General features: G+C 34.8%; 1 protein-coding gene and 1 pseudogene across 6 annotated transcripts in view; one reads left to right on the forward strand and one right to left on the reverse strand.

The window, feature by feature from the left end:
- Nek11 (NIMA related kinase 11) overlaps positions 1-23067 on the reverse strand; it is a 330359-nt gene that overhangs the window by 229987 nt on the left and 77305 nt on the right. For 4 of the 6 annotated variants that reach the window (XM_047563256.1, XM_047563254.1, XM_047563255.1 and 1 more), the window contains exons 3-4: positions 18488-18653; positions 1018-1136 (exon numbers count right to left, since the gene is read on the reverse strand). In XM_047563256.1, the coding sequence (XP_047419212.1) occupies positions 1018-1136; positions 18488-18653 (285 nt within the window). Of the gene's footprint in view, positions 1-1017; positions 1137-4913; positions 5015-18487; positions 18654-23067 lie in introns of those variants that run through there. The other 2 variants (XM_047563259.1, XM_047563258.1) reach the window with 2 other exon arrangements.
- On the forward strand, positions 10641-11011 carry LOC124992476 (calmodulin-alpha-like; annotated as a pseudogene).

The raw sequence follows: 23067 nt of genomic DNA on the forward strand, positions 1-23067 counted from the left end.
CAGTCTCCATCTGCATCATCAAGCATGTGTTTCAGAAGACACTTGGAAATTTACAGGATAATCTGATTACTTTTTATGCTATTAGGAGAAAAACAGATGACATGTTTAAGCAATCTGATATCCATAAATAGTCAGACCTTGGCGTAGCCTACAATTACCACTTCTGGTCAAGGAAAATGTTATCACACATAATATCACTCCCAAGATAAGAGTTACCATAGGCACCTCAGAGTATCCACTTTATCTGTGTATGTTCATCTTTTCACGTGCATCCAGATGAGTTTATGGGTCTATAAAACATTTAAAATCTAATGTGTCTTATTTTTTAATATAAAAGTTATAATCTTTATTAATAGAATAATATTTTCTGATCTCCTTTTTTATTTTTTACACTTAACCTAAAGAATAATCATAAAAGTTTTAAAATATATCATGTGAGGAAGAAATGATAAAAGTTCTAGACAACTGAAACTCATAAAACATACTTTGACCTTCTTTATCAGATATTTCACATCAAAATTGACTTTTTGTCTCCATATTTATCTCTGTGAGGCCAAAGAATATCTTCCATATCAGTTACTCAGCTCATCTTGGGACATGGACCCAGCTAAAAGTGCACTAATACATTCCAAGGTGACCACACAATTCATTGTGCCACACCAAGGTATTTAAAACCTAATCATGTTATAATATACAATGCATTCATGGCCTGCTAAGGTACAGTGCATTCACAGATGTTCATGTACAAGGAAATGTATTCAATACAAGTTTCTGTCTTGTATTCAAAGCCAATGTGATTTCCAGAACAACAAAAGTTATGAAAGTAAAAACCTCTGGATACAATCATTCAACACTTTCATCAAGAAAAAAGCATAAAGAAGTTTAAAAAGATAGCTAACTATAGCAATTTACCTTTCAGACTTGTTTGCTTTCAAATTGACTTAAAAAATCACTTTTCACCCAAATCCAGATATGACTATTAAAATATATTCTGTCCCCAGTGGCAAATGAACATACCTCTCATGCATGTAGTCAACTCCTAGCAACAGCTGGATAAACCATTCTATTATTTGATTTTCTGAAAAGATTTTCCCAGATTCTTTATATTCCTGAATTTTATAGTCCAGATCTCCACCCTGAAACAAACAAACAAACAAAAATCATCTTTCACATTCATTTAAGACTTGAGATTCTTAAATCAAGCTTTCTTAATAATGGTTAATAAATAGCAATAATTGTTTATCATAAGAAAGTGAGGCTTACTACCATTATGTCACTATCATTAAGATTCTCTTCTTGACCAAACTCTAGCCAGGGTCCTAAAAGCCCTCTCCTCAATTAAGCCTCAACCTTGACCACTAAAGAATTGAAGAAACACTAATATTTCTAGCAACTCAAGGCCCCATCCCTAGAATGACAGGAACCACCCCTTAGAGTGCTTGCCTGAGAAAACTCAGAGCAAAAGAATTTACTGTTTGTTCCAGGAAATACCTAAAGATAGGGCACTTGTCTTCCTGAAGCCATGGAAGGGTAGAAGTCTAATTTTAATAATCACCAGTTAGCAAACCCAATGGGTTTCACATGGACCAACCTCCATCTTCCTATTTTGTTAATTTGTCACTTCTCTAAGTCTGTTCAGGACCCTGTAGTTCTCCCTCTCTTCCCCTTCATTCTCACCAAAAATACCCACTCACCTCTGCAGAAACTGGAATGGAGCTCAGCATTTACCCCACTGACAACAGTTACTGAATACAACCTATTTTCACTGCTTTCACTAAACGTCTGGCTGTGTTTATCTCTGACATCACTCAAGGGTAAAACCTTTATAAAGGAGAAAGTTAACACACATACCTCCAACCAAAATTATTTTTATTATGTTACCCAAATATGAGCCCTAAATAGGATCCTAACATGTATACAAGCTAAAAATGTAAGTCAATAAAATTCAAATCGGTGACATTAATTTAATGTAAAGTGATGATGTTTTGAAACTAAATTGGTGCCTCCACACTGCATTCAACACTGATTGCTATCATACAGATTCTTTTGAGTGTGACATATCCAGACGTGTGGGAAAACTGAATTTCCCTTTTTCTATTTACAGCAAAACTTTCAGGAACACAGCAACTGTTGGAACTATATGGTGTCCCAAATACAACATTTAAGCATTTAGTCAGTCTCTGTCCTATCAATTACTGGTGATAAGTAAAGTAATGATACTTACTATTACAGCCAAAAACTCACCACGATCCAAACAACAAACCTTCAAAATCGCCTGGCAGTGTCTGATATGAGATTCTTTCTAATTATGATTATATTTATGCATTTTAATTGCCATAGAAATAAAAACATTAAAGGTTAACTTCTCCTAAAGAACCTTTATACCAGGTCCCTTTTATTTTATAACTCTGAGAAATCACAGGCAATTTGAGAAATTAGAGACAATTTGCCCTCACTCTATATTGCTGACAGAAAATGCTTTCCTTCACTAATAACACCCCTCGAAAGTTATCACGAAAGTGTGTTCTGAAGGAAAGGATGGGTTAAATGCAATTGTGTCTGGTCTCTGCAGGATGTAAAACACGGGCCCCATGGAGAGGGAGAGGAGGACTCTCCATGTCCACTGGGATTATGAAAGGAAACATGAAGCTACTCACAAACTATTTACGGCAAAGTCCTTATTAGAATCAAAGGAAAAGAATTTATAGGCAATGAGACAATCCAAGTAAAATTATTTGTAATCAAACAATATGAGGTCAATAGACTAATTCACTTATAATGCATTTTTTAATTTCCTTTTAGGGCACTGTGCTAATATATGCTCAGTATTTTCTCTCCTTTCACACGGAGCCATAACAAGTCAAAAGTATATCAAACATTTGCTTGCAGCCTAGCTCAGGCAGTTTCCTGCTGGATTTTCTGGGCCAAGTAGATCAAAGTTTGTTATAAACAAAAGTACAATGAATTCAATATTTGACTCCTCAGCAAAAAGACCAACAATTCCTTCTCATTCCCCATATCTGCTTTTATTTCTCCTCTCTTAAAATCCTAGAGTTTACCAAAATTCTGTTGGATCCTATAAGCTGTATTGTCATGTTTCTATATGTTGTGCAAACATTTTTTACAATAGATCATTATAATGTCCTATAAGGTAGACATGGAAGTCCTTTAAATAAAAAGTGTGTGTGTGTGTGTGTGTGTGTGTGTGTGTGTGTATTTCTAGTCCTGTTCTGCTTTCTATCCAAGAGGACTTTATCAAATCTTTCCCTCATATAAAAAAAAAAGTTTAAAACAAAAAAACAAGCTCTTCTTTCAATATCTTGTAGATTTTTCTGACTGTGGTAAAAATTCTCCAGTGGCAGAAAGATAATAATCAAGGTATCAACATGTCCTCATCTCTTTCCTGAATAGCCTCAGAGGAGTGGGAAGGGAGGAAAAGAGGGAGAGAGATGGAACAGGAAGGAAGGAAGGAAATCAAAAAAGGAAGGACAGAAGGAAAAGGAAGGAAGGAAGAGAGAGAAAAAGAAAAACTGACCTTAAAAAATACCAATGAGCCAGGCATGCTGGTGCATACCTATAATCCCAGCAACTTTGGAGGCTGAAGCAGGAAGATCACAAGTTCAAGGTCAGCCTCAGCAATTTATCAAGACCCTCAGCAGCTTAGTGAGACTCTGTCAAAATTTAAAATTTTAAAAAAGGGCTGGGGATATGGTGAAGTGCATCTGGTTCAATCCCTAATACAAAAAAAAAAAGTAATATCAATAATGTTGACTGACTGCTTCTTGTATCAATCTGACGTTTTTCATTTTAGGAAGGCTATGCCCAAGCATAGTTATCTCTATAAATATGTCCTTCACATATATAATTATCTGCCCCAAGTGTAATAATACTGAAATTTTTAGAAATTTGTGCATTAAAATAACATTCCTTTTAGAAATTTATCCCAAAATTGCAATACTGCTTTCCATTTTCTATTGTCATTTTAAAACTATTATATGAACTTTTACACTTTTTTTGTATCAGCTTCCATGTTGTCTTCTTTGCGAGTGCATAGAATTGCTTCCTCTGGGTAATCTTGCCATAATGATATCATACCCTCTGGGTGACATTAATTGTTGCTCTGCCAATCACCTCTTCACACTTTCTGCTCGGGTAGTAAGTAGAAGGTGTGTGCCTGTTTTTTACACTGATACTAAATGCACAATTTCCTGTAACTTACATAAATACATGTATAGACTACTGAGGGGAAAAAATGAAACTTTAATAATAAGTCTCAAAGTGTAAAACCATATGAAAATGTATCAGTTTTAGTACAAAGTAGAAGACTGATCAGTCAACAGGAAGATGAAAAACCAAAGGCTAAATTAGTCTGAGAGCTGGGTCTTGTACACCTCAAGTTACTCTTTCTACAATTTTCATTTTATATATTTATCTCCAAGAAAACCTATTTGTTTTGCATTTATCATGTTTGTAATAAACACACTAGATTAGTTTTTGAGGATTTAAATAAGACAGATAAATCATTCACAGATTAAGATACAACAAATAAAGCTTCACTAAAACAAAGAAATATTTTGTGAAGCAGTGTGATTTTAAATCAGCAATATGAAAAGATTTTATTAGTTTGTTTCTCTTAACCTGTCTTACAAATAACAACCAAATGTTTTTAATGAAATGGCACTTTTCAGTTTAAGAAGTTCTTACTACAGTATCTGTAAATTCATTTTGGTTTCTTAACTTTGTCTCTGAGAAATATTTAATGGTGACTTTTTTTACTAAAACAACTTTAATGAAGATTATTGACTTGAACTTGAACCAATGTTAACGTTGCCCTTACTCTATATTGCTGACAGAAAATGCTTTCCTTCACTAATATCACCCCTCAAAAGTTAGTACAAAAGCTTTGATGTTACCTTCTAAGGTTTCAAAAAATCTGTAGCTTAAGCTGCCATTTGGTAGATTAATGGTATCTCCTTGCTTCCCCATCCCTAGTTAGCTGACATCAAATGGACTTTGAAGTATCAAGACCTTGAAGAAACAAAGAATGACTCAACCAGTGTTCTAAACCCCACTTGGATTGCCATGAAAAAGTCATAAAATGATTTGATTTTTTAAAATTAATCCATTTTTAAAGTTGTCAATAGAAGGACTTATAAGCAGTTTAAAAGACCAAAGTAGAGCATCCTCAGAAGAAGCCTGAATGCAACAAAGCTGAAGTTCTAACAGACTACATATAAAGGACAAAAATCATCTCTATTTTAAGGCTCAAAGGAGTTTGAAAAATCGCTCTGCCCTATTTCTTCATTTTAAAATTAAAAAGTTGCCCTTATTAATCCAGTGAGTTGATATCTCAGAATGCAGTTCCCTCATGCCCTACTATATCTCCATCCTTCCAATGGATCTCAAATTTTAGTGTGCATCAGAATCACCAAAGATGCTGGTTTATTTTAACTCAGCAGCATGAAAAGCATTTACTAATTTGTTTCTCTTATCTTCCAAGTAAAAACCAAATGTTTTTGATGAAATGACACATCTCAGTTTAAGAAGTTCTTAGTACAGTATTTGTAAGTTCATTTTGGTTTCTTAACTTCATCTTTGAGAAATATTTAATGGTGATACATTGATAAAACAACTTTAATGAAAAGAGTATTAATTTGAACCAATATTAATGTTGCCCTCCTCCTCTACAAAGCATTTTGCATACTCCCAAACCAAATCAACAAAGATGCTAATTCAGTAAATTTGGATAAAGCCATGGAATATATATAATTAACAAGCATTCTAAGTAACTCTGGAGGTAGTTACTTAGATCACAAATGATCACATTTTGAGAAACAATTTTAAACAATAACACAAATGGACCATATACTTAATATTTAGCCCATCAGTAGCAACATTTGTCCAATAGTTCGAACAATTCCAAAGGCAAAAGATGTACTTGGGAAAGACATGATTAAATAAAAATCAATTTATTACCATGTCATATTTTTAAATGCTTTATATTTCAAGGAGAACAGCAATAAATGGAGGATGGGACAGGAGAGGTCATTTGTAATTATATTGTAGAACCTGAAATATTTCCCTAGAAATATGAAAGTTGGCTATAGTGAATTACATAAAACATTAGGAAATGTCAAGCTACATTATACTCTTTAAAGCAAAATAAGAATATCCAATTTTTAAAGGTATTGAAGAATGTCATGCAGTATCACAATGTGTATGTCTAATAATATAAATAAGCATCCTTGGGTTTAGTTGCTAATTATTTTCCAAATTCTTTTAGAGTCCATATTCTTCTTATTGAAATAAACATACACAAATAAGATGTCAGAACTTATTTTTATCTTAAGGAGTGACAGGATAAAGCATGGAGTTAATTTTTATAATAAACTACTTTTAAAACTACTTGAAATTATTCTAGTTCTATTTTTTAACATGTACATATATAAATTTATATGCCAAAAACTAAGGCTATGCCCCAAAAGTCATACATTTTACTGGGCTTAAAGATTATATTTATGCATTAGTAAAAATTATGAATGGATCAGTTTAGGTGTATAAAAACACAAGAAACTCACATTAATTATAGTCTTCCCAAACAGAATAAGTCTAGACCTACAGAATCAGCACAGAGCAAATTTTAGAAGGCCTCTGAATGGATATGCCCAAGAAAATCAGAAAGTCCTGATGTGATCCTGCTCTCTGAAGATAAGTGCCTCAATTCTAGCAAAGCAGGCCACTAAAAAGCAGCTCTAACGTGTGGCCAGCCCATATGTGGGCCCACACCAGGATGGTCATTAATCAATGTTAAAATGGTCAACACCTCAGGAGTATCCTTTATCCACAAATAACCAATTCTGGGTAGTAGTGGCTCCCCAAAGAGCTTTGGGACTATGAATAGTGGCTCTGAAGGATAGAAAAGTAGAACTGATGCACCAGGTATGAAGTTCTGCAAGGAACTTCTGAGAGCTAGTAAGCCTAGTGGCTACATGTTATTACCAAATTCACCTACAATATCTACAGACACCCACTAAGTTTCAAGATCATAAAACTCAATCCACTTAGTTTATTTAAACACTTCTTCATAAACAAGAAACATTATAGAAATTTTTCAAATTTTCTTTTTTTAAAAATGTTTTTACTATACTTTTATTAGTTGTTGATGAGCCTTTGTTTATTTATTTGTATGTGGTGCTGAGAATTGAACCCAGTGCCTCACACATGCTAGGCAAGCGCTCTACCACTGAGCCACAATCCCAGCCCCTCAAATTTTCTTTTTACACTATAAACAGATCCTTGGAAAGTACTTGCCTCAAGTTCTGCTATCAGATCCATTAGTGTTTAAGAATTTGCATGTTTCTTGCTTTTGGCATGAATTCTCATAATAAGGGTTACAAGCCAAAAACTCAAAGAGATAAAAATTAGCATGCCCTCTAGAAAAATGGCTGAAGGGGTTGGGGAAGAATAGCAATGAAATAATGAAGTATTATAATGATAACCTCTATCATTGAAGTCTATCAGAAGCAAAATTTTGACAGTCACTTTTTCAACACTGGGAGGCACTAGGGAAGAATAGAGTTATTTTAGATTAGGTAGAGGAGAGTGAAGGGAGAGGAAGGGGTATGGAGGTAGGAAGGATAGTAGAGTGAAACAGACATTATTACCTCATGTTAGATGTATGACTGCATGACCAATGTGAACCTACAACATGTACAATCAGAAAAATGAGAAATTGTACTTCATTTATGTATGATTTGTCATAATGCATAAATGCATTATACTGTCCTGTATAACTAATTAGAACAAATTTTAAAAATAAAAACATAGCCAAATAAGGTATTGCCATCCTATCTCATGACAGGGAAAAAAGTGGAAAAAATAATTTGTGTCAAGGAAATGAACAAAGACCAATGTCACAGTTCACACATTTTTCACTATTTCAAATCATATCTACTTTTCTATTGAGAGGCTATAAATTACTAATGTCATCATTACATTAAAATACATATCTGTACAAAATGATATACATGTGTCTTGATATATATGTAATGTAGAAAGAGAGATATGTAAAGATACAGAACATAAGTGACAAAAAGCCAAGAAAAGGAGCAGTTTTCCCAGTTTTAGTCCTGGACCTGACTCATCCTAGACAAAATTCAATAATATCCAATCATGTGATCATCAGAAAATAACTCCATGTTTCTGAGATCCTGTTTCTTCAAATGTAAAATATAATTAATAAATAAGAATTTACTTCTCAACAAGAAGACACAGAAGCCAACCTAAAGAAGTCCCAATAGCTAAAGTTAGAACAATATGAGCAACAGAATAAATAATGAAAGTATTGGGTCATAACTTGTAAAATAAAATATAATTAAATACACAAATGGAGAAGAAAGAGCTATCTCTACAGGAGAATCTCAATTAGTAGGTGTAAGAAGAAGAAGGGAAACAAATAATCACAATCAGGCAAAAAAATCATAATAGTAAAAATCACTAAAGGCAACTTCTATTAAAAGATACTAAAATCACAATCAGGTTTGAACAGAATATTACCCTAATATCAAAATATCTTCCCCAAGGTATTTATCAATTACAAATGAAAAATAGTAATTTCACAGGGGAGAGACCCAGAAGACAGAACCTTAATGAAGTGACTGAAGTTAACACCATCAGTAATAAAATATACTAACATCTTGAACTCCTGACCTGACTCAGTGAGAAGGATATCACTATTTCTATGGTAGTCATGCCCTGAATATAGAATCTCAATCTAATCATGAGAAAACATTACACAAACCCCAAATGACAGACATTTCACAAAGTAACTTGCTACTATGCATAAAAAGTGTTAAGGTCATATAAAAATAAGGCAAGACAGAGAGACAGAGTAACTCACGGATTGGAAGAGATTAAGGAAGAATAACTAATGCAATTAAGAATACTGAATTAGATCCTGAAATAAAGAAAAGACAACGGGGGTAGACCTGGCAAAATGTTAATTTCCTGGTTTGGATAACTGTACTATGGTTATGTAAGCTATAACTTTAGGGAATGTGTTTAATTACAAACACATTACAATTAAAGGTAAAGTATTCCTTTGGATCTTAGCAAATCATAATGGAATGAACTTTGAAATAAATGGCAAGAAAAATCATAGAAATTACATAAACATATGGAAACTGAACAATATATTTTTGAATGATGAATTAATCATAGATAAAGTAAGGGGAGACATTTTTAAATAGCCTAGAATCAAATGAGAAAAGAAACACATCAGTCATGGTATGAAAGTAGTTCTAAGAGGGAAGTTTACAGCAATGAGTGCCTACATAAAAAATAGTAGTACCAAATAAACACTCTAATGATATATCTCAAGGTCCTAGGAAAAAAAAAAAACAACAATTTCAAGATAAGTAGAAGGAAGAAAATAATTAAGAGCCAAAAATAATGAAAAAGAGAATAAAAATAATAAAAAGGATCAATGAAATATACAAGATTGACAAGCCAAACTAGTCAAGAGAGAGAAGACCCAGATCAACAAATTTAGAAATGAAAAAGGAGATGTTATCACAGATATTTTTGAAATCCGGAGGATCATCAGGGTCTATTTTGAAAACCTGCAAACCAATAATTTAGAAAATCCAGAAGAAATGGACAAATTTCTAGACACATAAACCCTACAAAAATGGAACCAAAGGAATACAGAAAACTTAATCAGACCCAATAATAATCAATGAGACTAAAGCAGCAATAAAAAGTTTTCCAACAAAGAAAAATCTAGGACCAAATGGATTTCCAGCTGAATTCTACCAGACCTTTAAAAAAGAACTAATACTCAAATTATTCTTTAAAGAAGAACGAATTCTCAAATTGTTCCATGAAATATGAAAGGGGAACACTCCCAAATTCATTCTACAAACCCAGTATCACCCCGATACCAAAACCAAATAAGGAAACATTGTGGAAAGAAAATTACAAGTTAACAGCTCTGATGAACACAGATGCAGAAATTCTTAAAAAAACTATTAGCAATTCATATTCAAAAATATATTAAGAAGATTGTACATCATGATCAAGTTGTTATTACCAAGATTGGTTCAAATCAATAAATGTTGATCCATCACATAAATGGAATTAAGGACAAAAATCATATGATCATCTCAAAAGATACAGAAAAAGTTTTAAGAATAGCTCGCATCCATTCATGTTAAAAACATTGAAGAAATTAGGGATAGAAAAAGCTTACTTAAAAGCCATAAAAGATTATACATGATAAATCCAAAGCCAACACTGTACTGAACAGGGAAAAACTGAAAACATTTCCTCTGAAATAAGGAACAGAACAAGCATGTCTGTTCTGACCACTCATTTTTAATACAGTACTTGAAATTCTAGCAAGAGCAATTAGGCAAGAACTAAAAGAGACACACATAGAAAAGGAAGGAAGCAAATTATTGCTGTTCACAGAAAATATGATCTTATACTTGGAGTATTCAAAAAACTCCACCAGATGATTTCCAGAGCTGATAAATTCAGAAAAGTAGCAGGATAAAGAAAAAAAAAATCACCAGTCCAAGTGGAGCAAGCGAGCCGAGTGGTTGTGTGGTCGCGTCTCGGAAACCAGTAGCGCTACCAGCATGGCTGACCAACTGAATGAAGAGCAGATTGCAAAATTCAAAGAAGCTTTTTCACTATTTGACAAGGATGGTGATGGAACTATAACAACAAAGGAATTGGGAACTGTAATAAGGCCTCTTGGGCAGAATCCCACAGAAGCAGAGTTACAGGACATGATTAATGAAGTAGATGCTGATGGTAATGGCACAATTGACTTCCCTGAATTTCTGACAATAATGGCAAGAAAAATGAAAGACACAGACAGCGAAGAAGCAGAGAAGCATTCCGTGTGCTTGATAAGGATGGTAATGGCTATATTAGTGCAACAGAGCTTCACCATGTGATGACAAACCTTGGAGAGAAGTTAACAGATGAAGAGGTTGATGAATGATCAGGGAAGCAGATATTGATGGTGATGGTCAAGTAAACTATGAAGAGTTTGTACAGCAAAGTGAAGACATTGTACAGAATGTGTTAAATTTCTTGTACAAATTTGTTTATTTGCCTTTTCTTTGAAACTTATCTGTAAAATGTTTCCCCCTACGGTCAAAAACTATGCATGTATAATATTATTAGGACTTCATTCCTCCATGTTTTCTTCCCTTATCTTACTGTCATTGTCCTTATTTCAGAAAATTGATCAAGTAACATGTTGCATGTGGCTTACTCTGGATATATCTAAGCCCTTCTGCACATCCAAACTTTAGATGGAGTTGGTCAAATGAGGGAACATCTGGGTTATGCCTTTTTTTAAAAGTAGTTTCCTTTAGGAATTGTTAGCATGTTGTTGTTGAAGTGTGGAGTTGTAACTCTGTGTGGACTATGGACAGTCAACAATATATACTTAAAAGTTGTACTATTGCAAAACGGGTATATTATCCAGGTACTCGTACACTATTTTTTTGTACTGCTGGTCTTGTACCAGAAACATTTTCTTTTATTGTTACTTGCCTTTTAAACTTTGTTTAACCACTTAAAGAAAATCCACTTATGGCACGATTTGTCTCAAATCCATTCCAAGCTGTAAATTTGTTTTCCAATAAAAAATTTTAAAATTTACCCAAAAAAATCAACATATATATGTCATTAGCTTTTCTTTACATCAATAATGAATCTGCTGAAAAAGAAACCAGGAAAACAAATCCATTTACAATAGCCTCAAAAAATACTTAGGAATAAATTTAACCAAAGAGATGAAAGACCTCTACGATGAAAATTATAGAACACTGATGAAAGAAAACAAAGAAGACACTAGAACTTGGAAAGACCTCCCAAGTTCTTGGGGAGGCATAATTAATGTTGTTAAAATGGCCATACACCAAAAGCAATATACACATTCAATGTAATCCTCATCAAAATACTAATGACATTCTTCACAGAACTAAACAGTCCTAAAATCCATATAAAAGAATAAAAGACCCAGAACAACCAAAGCAATTCTGAGCAATAAGAGCAATGCTGGAGGCATCGTAACTCCAGCTTCAAATTATACTTCAAAGCTATAGTAACAAAAACTGCATGTTAGTAGCATTAAAAACAGACCAAAAGAATGTATGTGTCATCTCTTCCATTTCAAGGATCAGATAACTGTATCTGATAACTGTATGTGATCCTTGACAAAGGTACCAAAAACATTTGTTGAAGAAAAGATAGTCTTTCAAGCAAATGGTAGTAGGAAAACTGGGCAGCCCCCATGTAGAAGAATTAAACTCAAAGTGGATTAATGACCTGAGAATTAGGCCCGTATCACAGCAACTGCTAGCAGAAAACATGAGGTCAACATTCTGACATCTAGGTGCAGGAAACAACTTCCTTAATAGGATTCCTGAAGTTCAGAAAATAAAACCATAAATGAATAAATGGGATGGCAGCAGATGTAAAAGTTTGTGCATAGCAAAGGAAACAGAACTGTAAAAAGGGAACCTACAGAATGGGAGAAAATATTTACTAGCTATTCTGATGGGGAATTAATATCCAGAATACATAAAGAACTCAAAAAACTTAACACCAACAAATAACCCAGTCAATAAATGGGCAAATGATCTAAGCAGACATTTATCAAAAGAAGAAGTACAAATGGCCAAGAAATACATGAAAAAATGTTCAATATCCTTAGTCATCAGGGAAATGCAACTCAAAACTATATTAAGATTTCATCTCACTCCAGTTAAAATGGCAATCATTAAGAATATGAGAAATAATAAGTGCTCACAAAAATGTGGAGGGTAGGGAAGAAACACATATACTTTTGTAGGATTATAAATCAGTAAAACCACAATGGAGATCAGTATGGCATTCCTAAAAAGATTAGAAATGGAATCAGCATATGGTCCAACTATACCACTCCTTAGTATTTATCCCAAAAGAATTAAAGTCAGCATCCTAGAGCAATACATGCATACTCATGTGTTTAGCAGTGCAATTCACAATAGCCAAGTTATGGGACCATTCTGGGAATCCATCAACAGATGAATAGATAAAGTAAATGTGGCATATATACACAATGGAGTTTTACTTGGTCATGAAGAATAAAATGATGTCATTTATAGGAAAATGGATGGAACTTGAGAACATCATGCTAAATTAGATATGCCAGACTCAGAAATTCAAGGGTCATATGTTTTCTCTCATATGCAGAGGTTAGAAAGAAAACGAAATGGAAATAAAAGTGATCTAATGAAAATAGAAGAGAAACCAGTAGTAGAGAAAGGAATCAGGGGAGGAAGAAGCAGAGGGAAAGGAGATGTGCATATATAAATATATATCACAATTAATCTCACTGTTATATATAATGAGAACACACCAATAAAATGCTTTTTAAAAAGGTGACATATTAGGTTCCCAAATCACATCCCATGCTTTTCTACCTCTGATCCTTTTATCACATGGTTCCCCTTAATTGCAAGTCCTTGCCCCATACCAGTTGACTAAACCTTCTCATACTTCAAATTCAAATATAATATGCTAGCCCATGCAATCAGAAGTCATTTCTTTCTCTATTAACTCCAACAGTGCTTCAATCACACCCTTTCCATGATACCAAATTCCCCCTTACATTTTAACCACTGATATAAATGACTCATTTAGCCTACCAGAAAAGTTCATTAAAGAAATGTTACTGTGTTATGTCTGTCACCCCACACTATGTGTAGGAATTATATCTGACACAGAATTGGGGCTTAGTAATGGCTTTTGGAAGGACTCTTGATTACTATTGCCCCTGTGAACTTCAAATTCAGAAGGAACCAAAAAATAATCCAGAAAACTAATTTATTCATATACAATGAGAACTAGAATTGCCAAGGCAACAAGGAGCTCATGTCAGTTTAGGAAGTATATCCTTCTGCTAGAAAAGGCATGTACCAGAGGACAAACTGGAACCAGACGGTTGTTCAGGGTGCAAGGAGAATGACTTGGATAATTTTTATGAACAACAGCAACAAGTTAGGTGACTTAATGATGAAACTACACCCAGAACCAGAGGCAGAATTGCCTAGACTCAGATCTGGGTGTCATCTTTGCTCAGTGGTCCTTAAACATTGACACAGTTTTCTTTTGTGACTCTGTTTCCACAATACCCATTTTCTCTTTTTTGCAGTTCTCAACCCTGGTTGCAAATCAGAATCATCTGGAGAGATTTCAACACTCCTGTTGGCTGAGCCATGTCCCACAGTAATTAAATCAGATTTTCTGGAGGTGTGTCTTGGACTTAAGGATTTTTCAAAGTTCTCCAGGTGAATCTCATGTATAGACAATGTTCATAACTACTAGTGCATCGATATAACTTTGTTTAGCAATGTTAATATCACCAGAAAGGCAACAGAAAAGTCCAAACTTTACTGCTTTTTGCCCCAATACCATATGTTCTTCCCACCACCATGCCCTTCTCTTCTGAATATATGTGATATCTCCTAATCTCTGTTGTATCTACTAATATAATGCCCAGGATTCTGGGGATGCCTTATCCTTACCCAAATGAAAGACCTTCAGACTATATTTGACAGATCTCTAGTTTGGTATATTGTTGGGTGTACCAGCCAAATAAGTAGGACAAACTAGTTTTGATATGTATAACAGACTGAAGCATCCAATATTATATCTTTTTTTCACCAGTGTTTTACAGAAATAAGGTAGGAGGCATCTAGAAGCAAAATGGTGGAGAATTATTTTTTTAAAAAGAGGGAAAGGTCTTGAGTTCTAACTTCTTTGTGGTTTACTATGTAGGACCACGATGTGATAGAAAAATCAATCAGAAAAGGTCAATCTCACATGTTGAGAGTCTGAAATGGTTTATATGATGCATGTTGTGTTAAGCATACAAGATAAAAATGCTGAGAGTTGGGGACATGGTGATGGAGAATGATTTCCAGTCAGAAGATTATGGGAACTTTTGTTTGTGGGAGAAGAACTTTGCTTATGGGAACCTTTGGTTATAGGAGAGGAGGAATTGGAATTTACACTGGACCTGGGATGCTGGGTAGAACTTGAAGATGTGGGGCTGGGAGGAAGGACACTGGGATAGGAAATGGCCTAAGCAGAGATGAAGAGGTATGAAGCCACGGAGGAAAGTCAGAGGACAACAAGTAATTACAATTCCTCCCTATGTGGAGGAAAACAGAAAATACTGATATCTGAAATATTTTGCCACTTTGGTAGTTTAGGAACTATATCCCACCAAAGATGTGGTTAATCTTGACGAATTGTGAAGACTGGTCATTTCCTTTTTTACACACATAATACGAGGTGATGTCTCCAAAGGAGGGTAGTAGATGTAGAGGTCTCATGAATGCATTTACATGTTTCAGTCTTGAAAGGTCCAAAATTAAATTTTATATAAGGGAAATTGGAGATAAAAATATCCATTTCACTGGTGGATAACAATATTTTATAAGGTGCAAGTTTGGCCACCTACCATTTCCTTTAGTATTATTTTACCTTAATAAAAAAAGAAGATAATGCCAGGCCTGTGCAAGTTAAGAGTAAATTTGTATCTGAAATTGAGAAATATCTCTGATAAAGAGAGTGGAGCAATCTGCACACATCATTGCTTAGAAGCCTGGGAAGTGGCAGACTGACAGCTCAGGGACACAGAGAGCCCTGAAAGCCCCACAGTTGTTCTCTAGTGCAGCCTGCAGCCATCACCATGGCAACATCCCCACTGGGAAAGCAGCTCAACCCATAGAAACCACCATCATTTTAAAATTAAAGCAGATGATTCCAGATTGGATCCTGGGCAACAAAATCCATTTTTATAGAAACGTCCTTTCTAAGGACATAATTGGAACAAATGGGCTGAATCTGAATAGGGATTATGAATAAGATGGGTGATTCTCAAACTTCAGCTTATTTCAAACTTACCTGGTGAACTTGTCAAAACACAGATGGACAAGCCTCACCCTCAGAATTTCTGATTCAGTAAGACTGGAGAGCCAAGAATTTGCATTTCTAACAAGTTCCCAGGTTATGTTGATGCTTCCACTCTGGAATTCCACTTTCAGAACCACCAAATTACATACTCGTATTGTTTCTGTGTTAATTTCTCATGTTTTTAATATATGTCTTATATACTGTGGTTATATTAGAAAAGGTCCCTAGCCTTATAAGATACAGTACTACTTGGGGCACAGGGGCTTCATGTCTGCAACTTTGTATTTCTCAGGTTTCCATTACTATGACAAAAGACTTAAGAAAATCAACTTAAATGAGGAAAGGTTTATTTTTGCTCATAGTTTCAGAGATTTCAGTCCATGGTTAGCTGCCTTCATTGCTTTTGAGCCTGTGGTGAGATGGAGCATCACGGTGGGGAGAAACATTTTTGGAGCAAAGTTGTTCACCTCATGGCAGCCAGGAAGAAAAGAAAGGAGGAAGGAGACCAGCATCCCAATATTCCCAAATAACCTAATTTATTTCTACTAGACCCCCACCTCCTAAGGTTCCACCACCTCCTAATAGTAACACAGGCTTTTATACATGGGGTTTCAGGGGACATTCAAGAGTCAAACTATAACAAACTTATTCTCAAATGGTTCAGGAAAAAGTAGATAAATGGAGTATATAGATAAATAAATAGAATGATAAAGCAAATGTGGAAAAATGATAATGATTGGGGAATCTGGAAGAAGAGTATATTATGTTATCCTTGTAACTTGTCTGGCAGTTCAAAATTACATTAAAATAGAAAAAAATCAGGGAACATTATAACATATTATCTAGACCTGTACAATATGTCAGCCACTAGTTACACAGGATAATTTAAATTTAAATGATTTAAAATTGAATAAAATTTAACATCCAACACCTCAATTGCACTAACCAAACTTCAAGACCTAAAAAGCCATGTATGACTAGTGATTAGTGTTAGACAATACAAACACAAACCATTTTCAGCATCACAGTAAGTTCCATTGAACAGTGTGCTGAGTACAGTTTAAAATATTTTAAGATCAGGCAGGAAAGAGTCTTTGAAAGACTAACTGAGCCTAAAGTAGTAGTGGAGGTAGAAGTAATCATCATGAGCAGCAGTAGTTAGTTACTTCTGAAGCAAGAACTTTAGTAACTAAAGGGGCTAAAGAAGAAAATGATTAAATTATAGTCAGTGAATCATAGTACAGTACATAGGCAAGTATCTGTAGTTTTGAATGGATTAGTACCATAATTGCCAGAGAAGTTGTTCAATACTACCATCACTCTAATACACTTCATCATCTATTGATTTTCTTAAGGGTCCATTAGATAAAGGAGAAGATGACATCTAAAGAACCTGGTTTCTTCATTTTCCCTACTTTCCTCCATAAAGAAGAGGGGCAAGATCTAAGTGGGTAAACACCCAGGAAGGATGATCTGGGAAAATGGTCAAGATTTGGAATGTTTCAAACTCATTCAGATAAATTTTGCTATTGGTTTCATATTGGGTGATACACCAGTTAATGTGTAAAGCTGGCAAGGTTGGTTTTCATTGCCATTTCTACTTCTGAGCTTCTTTTCCTTCCCCTGCCTCTGAAATACCTGGCACCTTCAGATTGTATGTGGTTTTCCAAACTTTCTGACCCAAACAAGCATGACTTCTTTAAAGTACTTCTTTCTTCCCAACATTATCTCTATGGGGTCCCAGAAACACCCAAGTGATGAGCTAAGTTGATTCTAAACAGTTCCAAATTCTTCTGAGAAGCATTTGGCTAACCCTAGCTCCCAGAACGCGCTGGGAGATACTTTTTGAGTAAGTTATCTTCAGATATTCCATTGCCTAACTCAACCCTTGTCACCTCTCCCAGACCTAACCCCTCAGGAGTAATGGATCCGCACTACAGCTACACAATTTCCCCTTCTCAGGGCTAAGTAAAATGCAAAGCCTTTACTTGGAAAGAACAGAAAGTAGCAGGGAAAACTGCCAATACCTGAAGCCATAAATCGCAAATCAATATATATGAAGGATATCAGCAGTATGGGGGTGATTATTTGCAGTTTCAAATTTCTACTAGGTAAAATAAGCCATAGACTAGAAGTCAAAACTTCAGGAGATATATCTCTGCTCTGTTCAGGTCTCTGTTAGGGTCTTTAAATGTTCATCTAAGGAGGTTTGTTGCCCCACCCCACCCTGGCCAAAAATATTGAAGCATTCTTCTGCATGTATTTCTCCTTAAATTATATTCATTCTGACTGAGTTTATCAAAAGGTGAAAAACACTCATTAGAAATGAATTTTGTCTGTTACTTTGAGATGATTATTCTTAGCTGTAAGACATGAGATTCCAAGTCTTTGTAGTTTAACTTATAGTTTGATAACTGACATTGAGATATTTCTTTACATAAGGTTTGTGACTATGCAACAGATTTTTATCAAAATTTCCAAGAGAGAAGAAGAGTCTCACCTCACAGTACTCCGTGATAATGCAGAAATTATCTTGCTCCACAAAACTTGCATGGAACTTGACAATGGCTGGATGGTCCAGCTTGGAAAGGAGCTGGGCTTCCAAATTGGCCTGCACAGTCTCATTTGGATTTAGCTCTCCAACAGAGATTTCTTTTAGTACCTTTCTGCAGCCAAAACATTTTAAATACATTCAGAGTTGGAAAACACATTTAACACATATGAGCAAGTGGTGCAAAGTGACCTAATTAATGCCCAGGTTGTGTTCTACTCATAGGTCTAGTGTTGCCTATTACGACTCTGTGTCTTCTGGTGGGCCCTAGGCCTGCTTCCCTGTCCTGGACAGTGACTTGGCCTCCTCATGGTCTCTAACCTGCACACATACAGCTTTGTAGAGGGCAGACATGGAGCTACTCTTGAGCGACATTGCTGGGGTAGCCCTTCTTCTGTCTCACTAGATGGTTTGGTTTCACTTGGTCTCTCTCATGGTCTCTGTTTCTCTGTTTTATGTTTTATTTCTATCCTCATCTCTTTTACTCTGCTTTTCTATTTCTTTCTCTCTATCTCTGTCTCTGCCACTGTCTCTTATATTCATATATATGTATTATTTATGCATAATTATATATAAATATATATACTATATATAAAATATATAATTCTATATAATAATATAAGATTTGATTATATATATCAGATTTTATATATATAAATATGAATTTATACAGTAAAAATATATATATGTATATAATACTATCTCTCTGTATGACTTTTTTCTTTACCTGTCATTTCTGTGTCACTCTGCATCTTTCTGTGTCTCCTGACTATATGTATAAACACACACACACACACACACACCTATCAGTAGAAAACAATATCTACTTATGTTCTATTTAAAACTATTCTTTATATATCAGGCTTTATTATTACCCATATTTAGGAGAAAGAAATTTTAACTGAAAACACTGATAGGAGTATTTAGGATCTCTAGCATGTACAAATAGAAGAATAGCTCATTAAAGCTCCAAATCATTAATTTAAAAATTCAATGAGAAGTGGACCAAAACATTATCTATTCCCATCTAAGAAAAATATTCTGATGAAAAAATCAATTATAGTACCAGAGTATAAACTAGATTGCTGGGGAAAGCACTTTGGAACACCAATTATGTATGCAAACAGATTCTGCTGATTATAAGTGAGCTTTAGCTATTCATTACGACAAATTCTGTAGGACCTGTATTAGAGAATATTTCGAAAAAATGTTCTTAAAGAACTACTATCTATGCATATTAATTTAAATGTATTTACAATAGAAACCCTCTTAATTAAAGGTCCTTTAACCAACTTAGAGATTAGCCAGCAGTCTCCAGTCATGTATAACCGGTGCTCACCCCTGTCCTTGCCATAAGGAGTGCCCATGGCTAGTTGGCTCTCTGGCACACCTATGCACATCTGCCCTTCCAGTTGAGATCTGGGCTTACCCAAATCATTGTGTTTATACCTGTTTATGCCAGTTGTGCTTACTATTATAAATTTATGATTTATATAAATTAATGAAGTATTGGTTTACTTTGATAGGAAAACTGAATCAAATGCTTACTAAAAAACTTAACTGACAAGTTGAAAAAAGTTGCTGTCACTTAATCAACAAAACAGTTCTAAAAAGTTGGTTAGACATGTAAAAATCTAGTATTCTGAGTCCAGATTGCTAAATTCTCATTTCACATTATAGAAAATCAATGTAGAAAACTTAATTAATATATTATGGATGTGGTATATGCCAAAAGTTGAAGGGAGCTCTAATCAGAGGACATTAGATGTTGTCTGTACATTAAAAAATTAAATAAAATGTACCATATGATTTAAACTGATATCTTAATTAATCATGTCATTTTAAAATCATTTCCTCTATTCAACCAAATACCAGTCCCAATCACATTAGATAAGTAGGCTCTTACCATTCTTAAATATATGATTACACTATACAATTTGCATTAATTCAAACAAGCCTTTTTTGTTTTACTGTGGAAGAACAGTAATTTCCTCAAGTAACAGCCTAGGTAAAATTGGCTACTTGTCAGATTCAGGGTCTAGAAGCTTTGATACTGCACTCAGCACACTATTTTGTAGCTTTCCCCCATTCCATTTCTCAGTGAGAACCTATGACCAAAAACAACAACATTTCATAAAATTGTAAGTTAGGAAATCTGTCCTAGAAAATGAGAGCATAAGCAGGAAAACTTTAAAAGTACCCTTATGCTACTTTAGTGTTGGGTGAGTAGCATACAACCTTTTCCCCCACCAATAAAAGCTATTATATTTCTGTTCTCCCCTTCTACTAGAAAATGACTATTGCTAAGTAAAGGTTTCTAAAATGTGAGTCCTCTAACATCTTACTCTTTATAAATGTTTTCCCTAGTCTTTCCATTCCAAATTCATCCCATCCCTAAAGACAACCAACAACAGGCACTAGCTGCTTCCACAAAGAGCAAGTACGATTGCAACAGAAAAGATAGTTCTGCACCATCAGCTTCAGGTCCACTTGGCCATTTACGGGTGCCTTTATGACTGCAATTTAGAAAGTTGTAACATTTGGTTCCCATTTTTGTTAGGTATTGAATACTATATTAGGTCTCTACTTGACAATGAAGTAGATTCTAGAGAAATACATGATTGGTAATTTATTCTGTAGAAAAACTGTTCTATCAAGAATTTGGTGGGTTGGGGCTGTAGCTCAGTGGCAGAGCGCTTGCCTACCACATGTGAGGAACTGGGTTCAATCCTTAGCACCACATAAGAATAAATAAAATAAAGGCATTCTATCCATCTACAATTAAAAAATTTTAAAAAAAGAATTTGGTAACAATGACCTGTTATTAGGAAGGGCATCTCAGGCTGTTGATAGCCCAAAAGGACTTGCAATGACATATGAAGCTATGTTTTTCTATAATTTCTGAAGATTTCAAAACAGCAGGCAAAGCTTCATAGTGATTTTTCAGTAATTTACTGTGCCCCAGGTAGCATGCAGTTGTAAAAGTCACAGTGGTTAAGCATGATAATATAAATCCTTTCACAAACTTGCAATATTTTCTTGCTGTGAAGGAACAAATGCTATAAAAAAACTTTAAGATACTTATTTTTCCTTACAACACCAACTATTGTGCATTGGAGCATGAGATTTTACATGCAGTTAGCTGAGCCCTGTCTGGAAGCCTGACGATAAAGCATAAAATTTCATTTACACACAACTTTGCAGATGTACTTAGGGTTATTACGGCAGGTGATATCTATTATAATCATCTCTAGCTGACACAGAGACATACCTTCCTTGCCTAAAATTGTGTCACTAGACTGATAGAAGAAACTCTCTCCGCATTATCACTCAATACAAGATCCATATCAGCCAAAGACAGCATGGAAGCTTACCAATTCAAGGACAAATTGTCACTTGTTCAGTGATTCTCAGCCTGTCACCCCTCCTAAATAACATGACAGACATTTATTTTGTCAGTCTCTACTATTCAGGAGAAACTTCATGACAGCAGCAAAAACAGGCACCTCCAAAGACTCACTCATTTTGCAAGCCTCATGTTCTCTTTCTCAAGTGGCATGCATTTTCTTTCTAGAACCAGCAGTAAACTGACTTGGAAATTTGGGATAACCAGGGCTAATTCTATTCCTTTAAAATTGGCCAAGTTGATATTTTTGAAAGATTAACTATGGATTATTTTCTCCCAAATTCCAGTGTATTCATTCATATTTTCCCTGTTCAACCAGCAGTAGACACTGCTGCCTCAGAGGAAGAGGTAATCACTATAGAAAATGTAAATCAAATCTATAGCTTTTGAATATCCCAAGGAAAGTCCATGTAATGTATTAAAAGAAAAAAACCTGGAGGAACAGTTAACCAATAGATGAGAATCCTTCCTACCCACAGGTAAAAAATGAAGTCTCCAGATCAGGGGAAAGCAAGAGGGTCAGAAAGTAGATAAGAAAATTGGATTTTTGTTGTTGTTGGTGGTGGTGGTACATATTAATTGTACAAAGTAGTGAGTTTTTTGTGGCATATTCGTACATGCATAGGACATAATTTGGTTGGTTTCAATCCCCAGTACCTCCCTTGTTTATTCCTTCTTCTCTCCCATTCATCCCCTTCCTCTACCTCAATGGTGTCCTTTCCACTTTAATGTCATCTTCCCTTTCCCCTAACCTTTCTTCCCCTCTAGCTTCCCACATATGAAACAAAACATATGACATTTATCTTTCTAAATCTGGTTTATTTTGCTTAACATGATACTCTCAGATCCATCCATTTTCCTACAAGTCCCATAATTTCGTTCTTCTTTGGACTGAATAAAATTACATTGTGTATATATACCACATTTTCTTTATCTAGTCATCTGCTGACAGACACCTAGACTGATTCTATAACCTCAATATTGAAAATTAGCCCTTGAAAGTAGTTGATGTTTTATAGGCCAGGTCAAGAGGGGAGCTAGCCAGAGAACTCCAAGACAGGTTGAGGATCTCAGAGCAGAAGACCTGTGTTCTCTTTCCAAATAGGACAGAGAAAAGCACAGA

The sequence above is a fragment of the Sciurus carolinensis genome, chromosome 9, assembly GCF_902686445.1.
Source record: "Sciurus carolinensis chromosome 9, mSciCar1.2, whole genome shotgun sequence".
Lineage (NCBI taxonomy): Eukaryota > Metazoa > Chordata > Mammalia > Rodentia > Sciuridae > Sciurus > Sciurus carolinensis.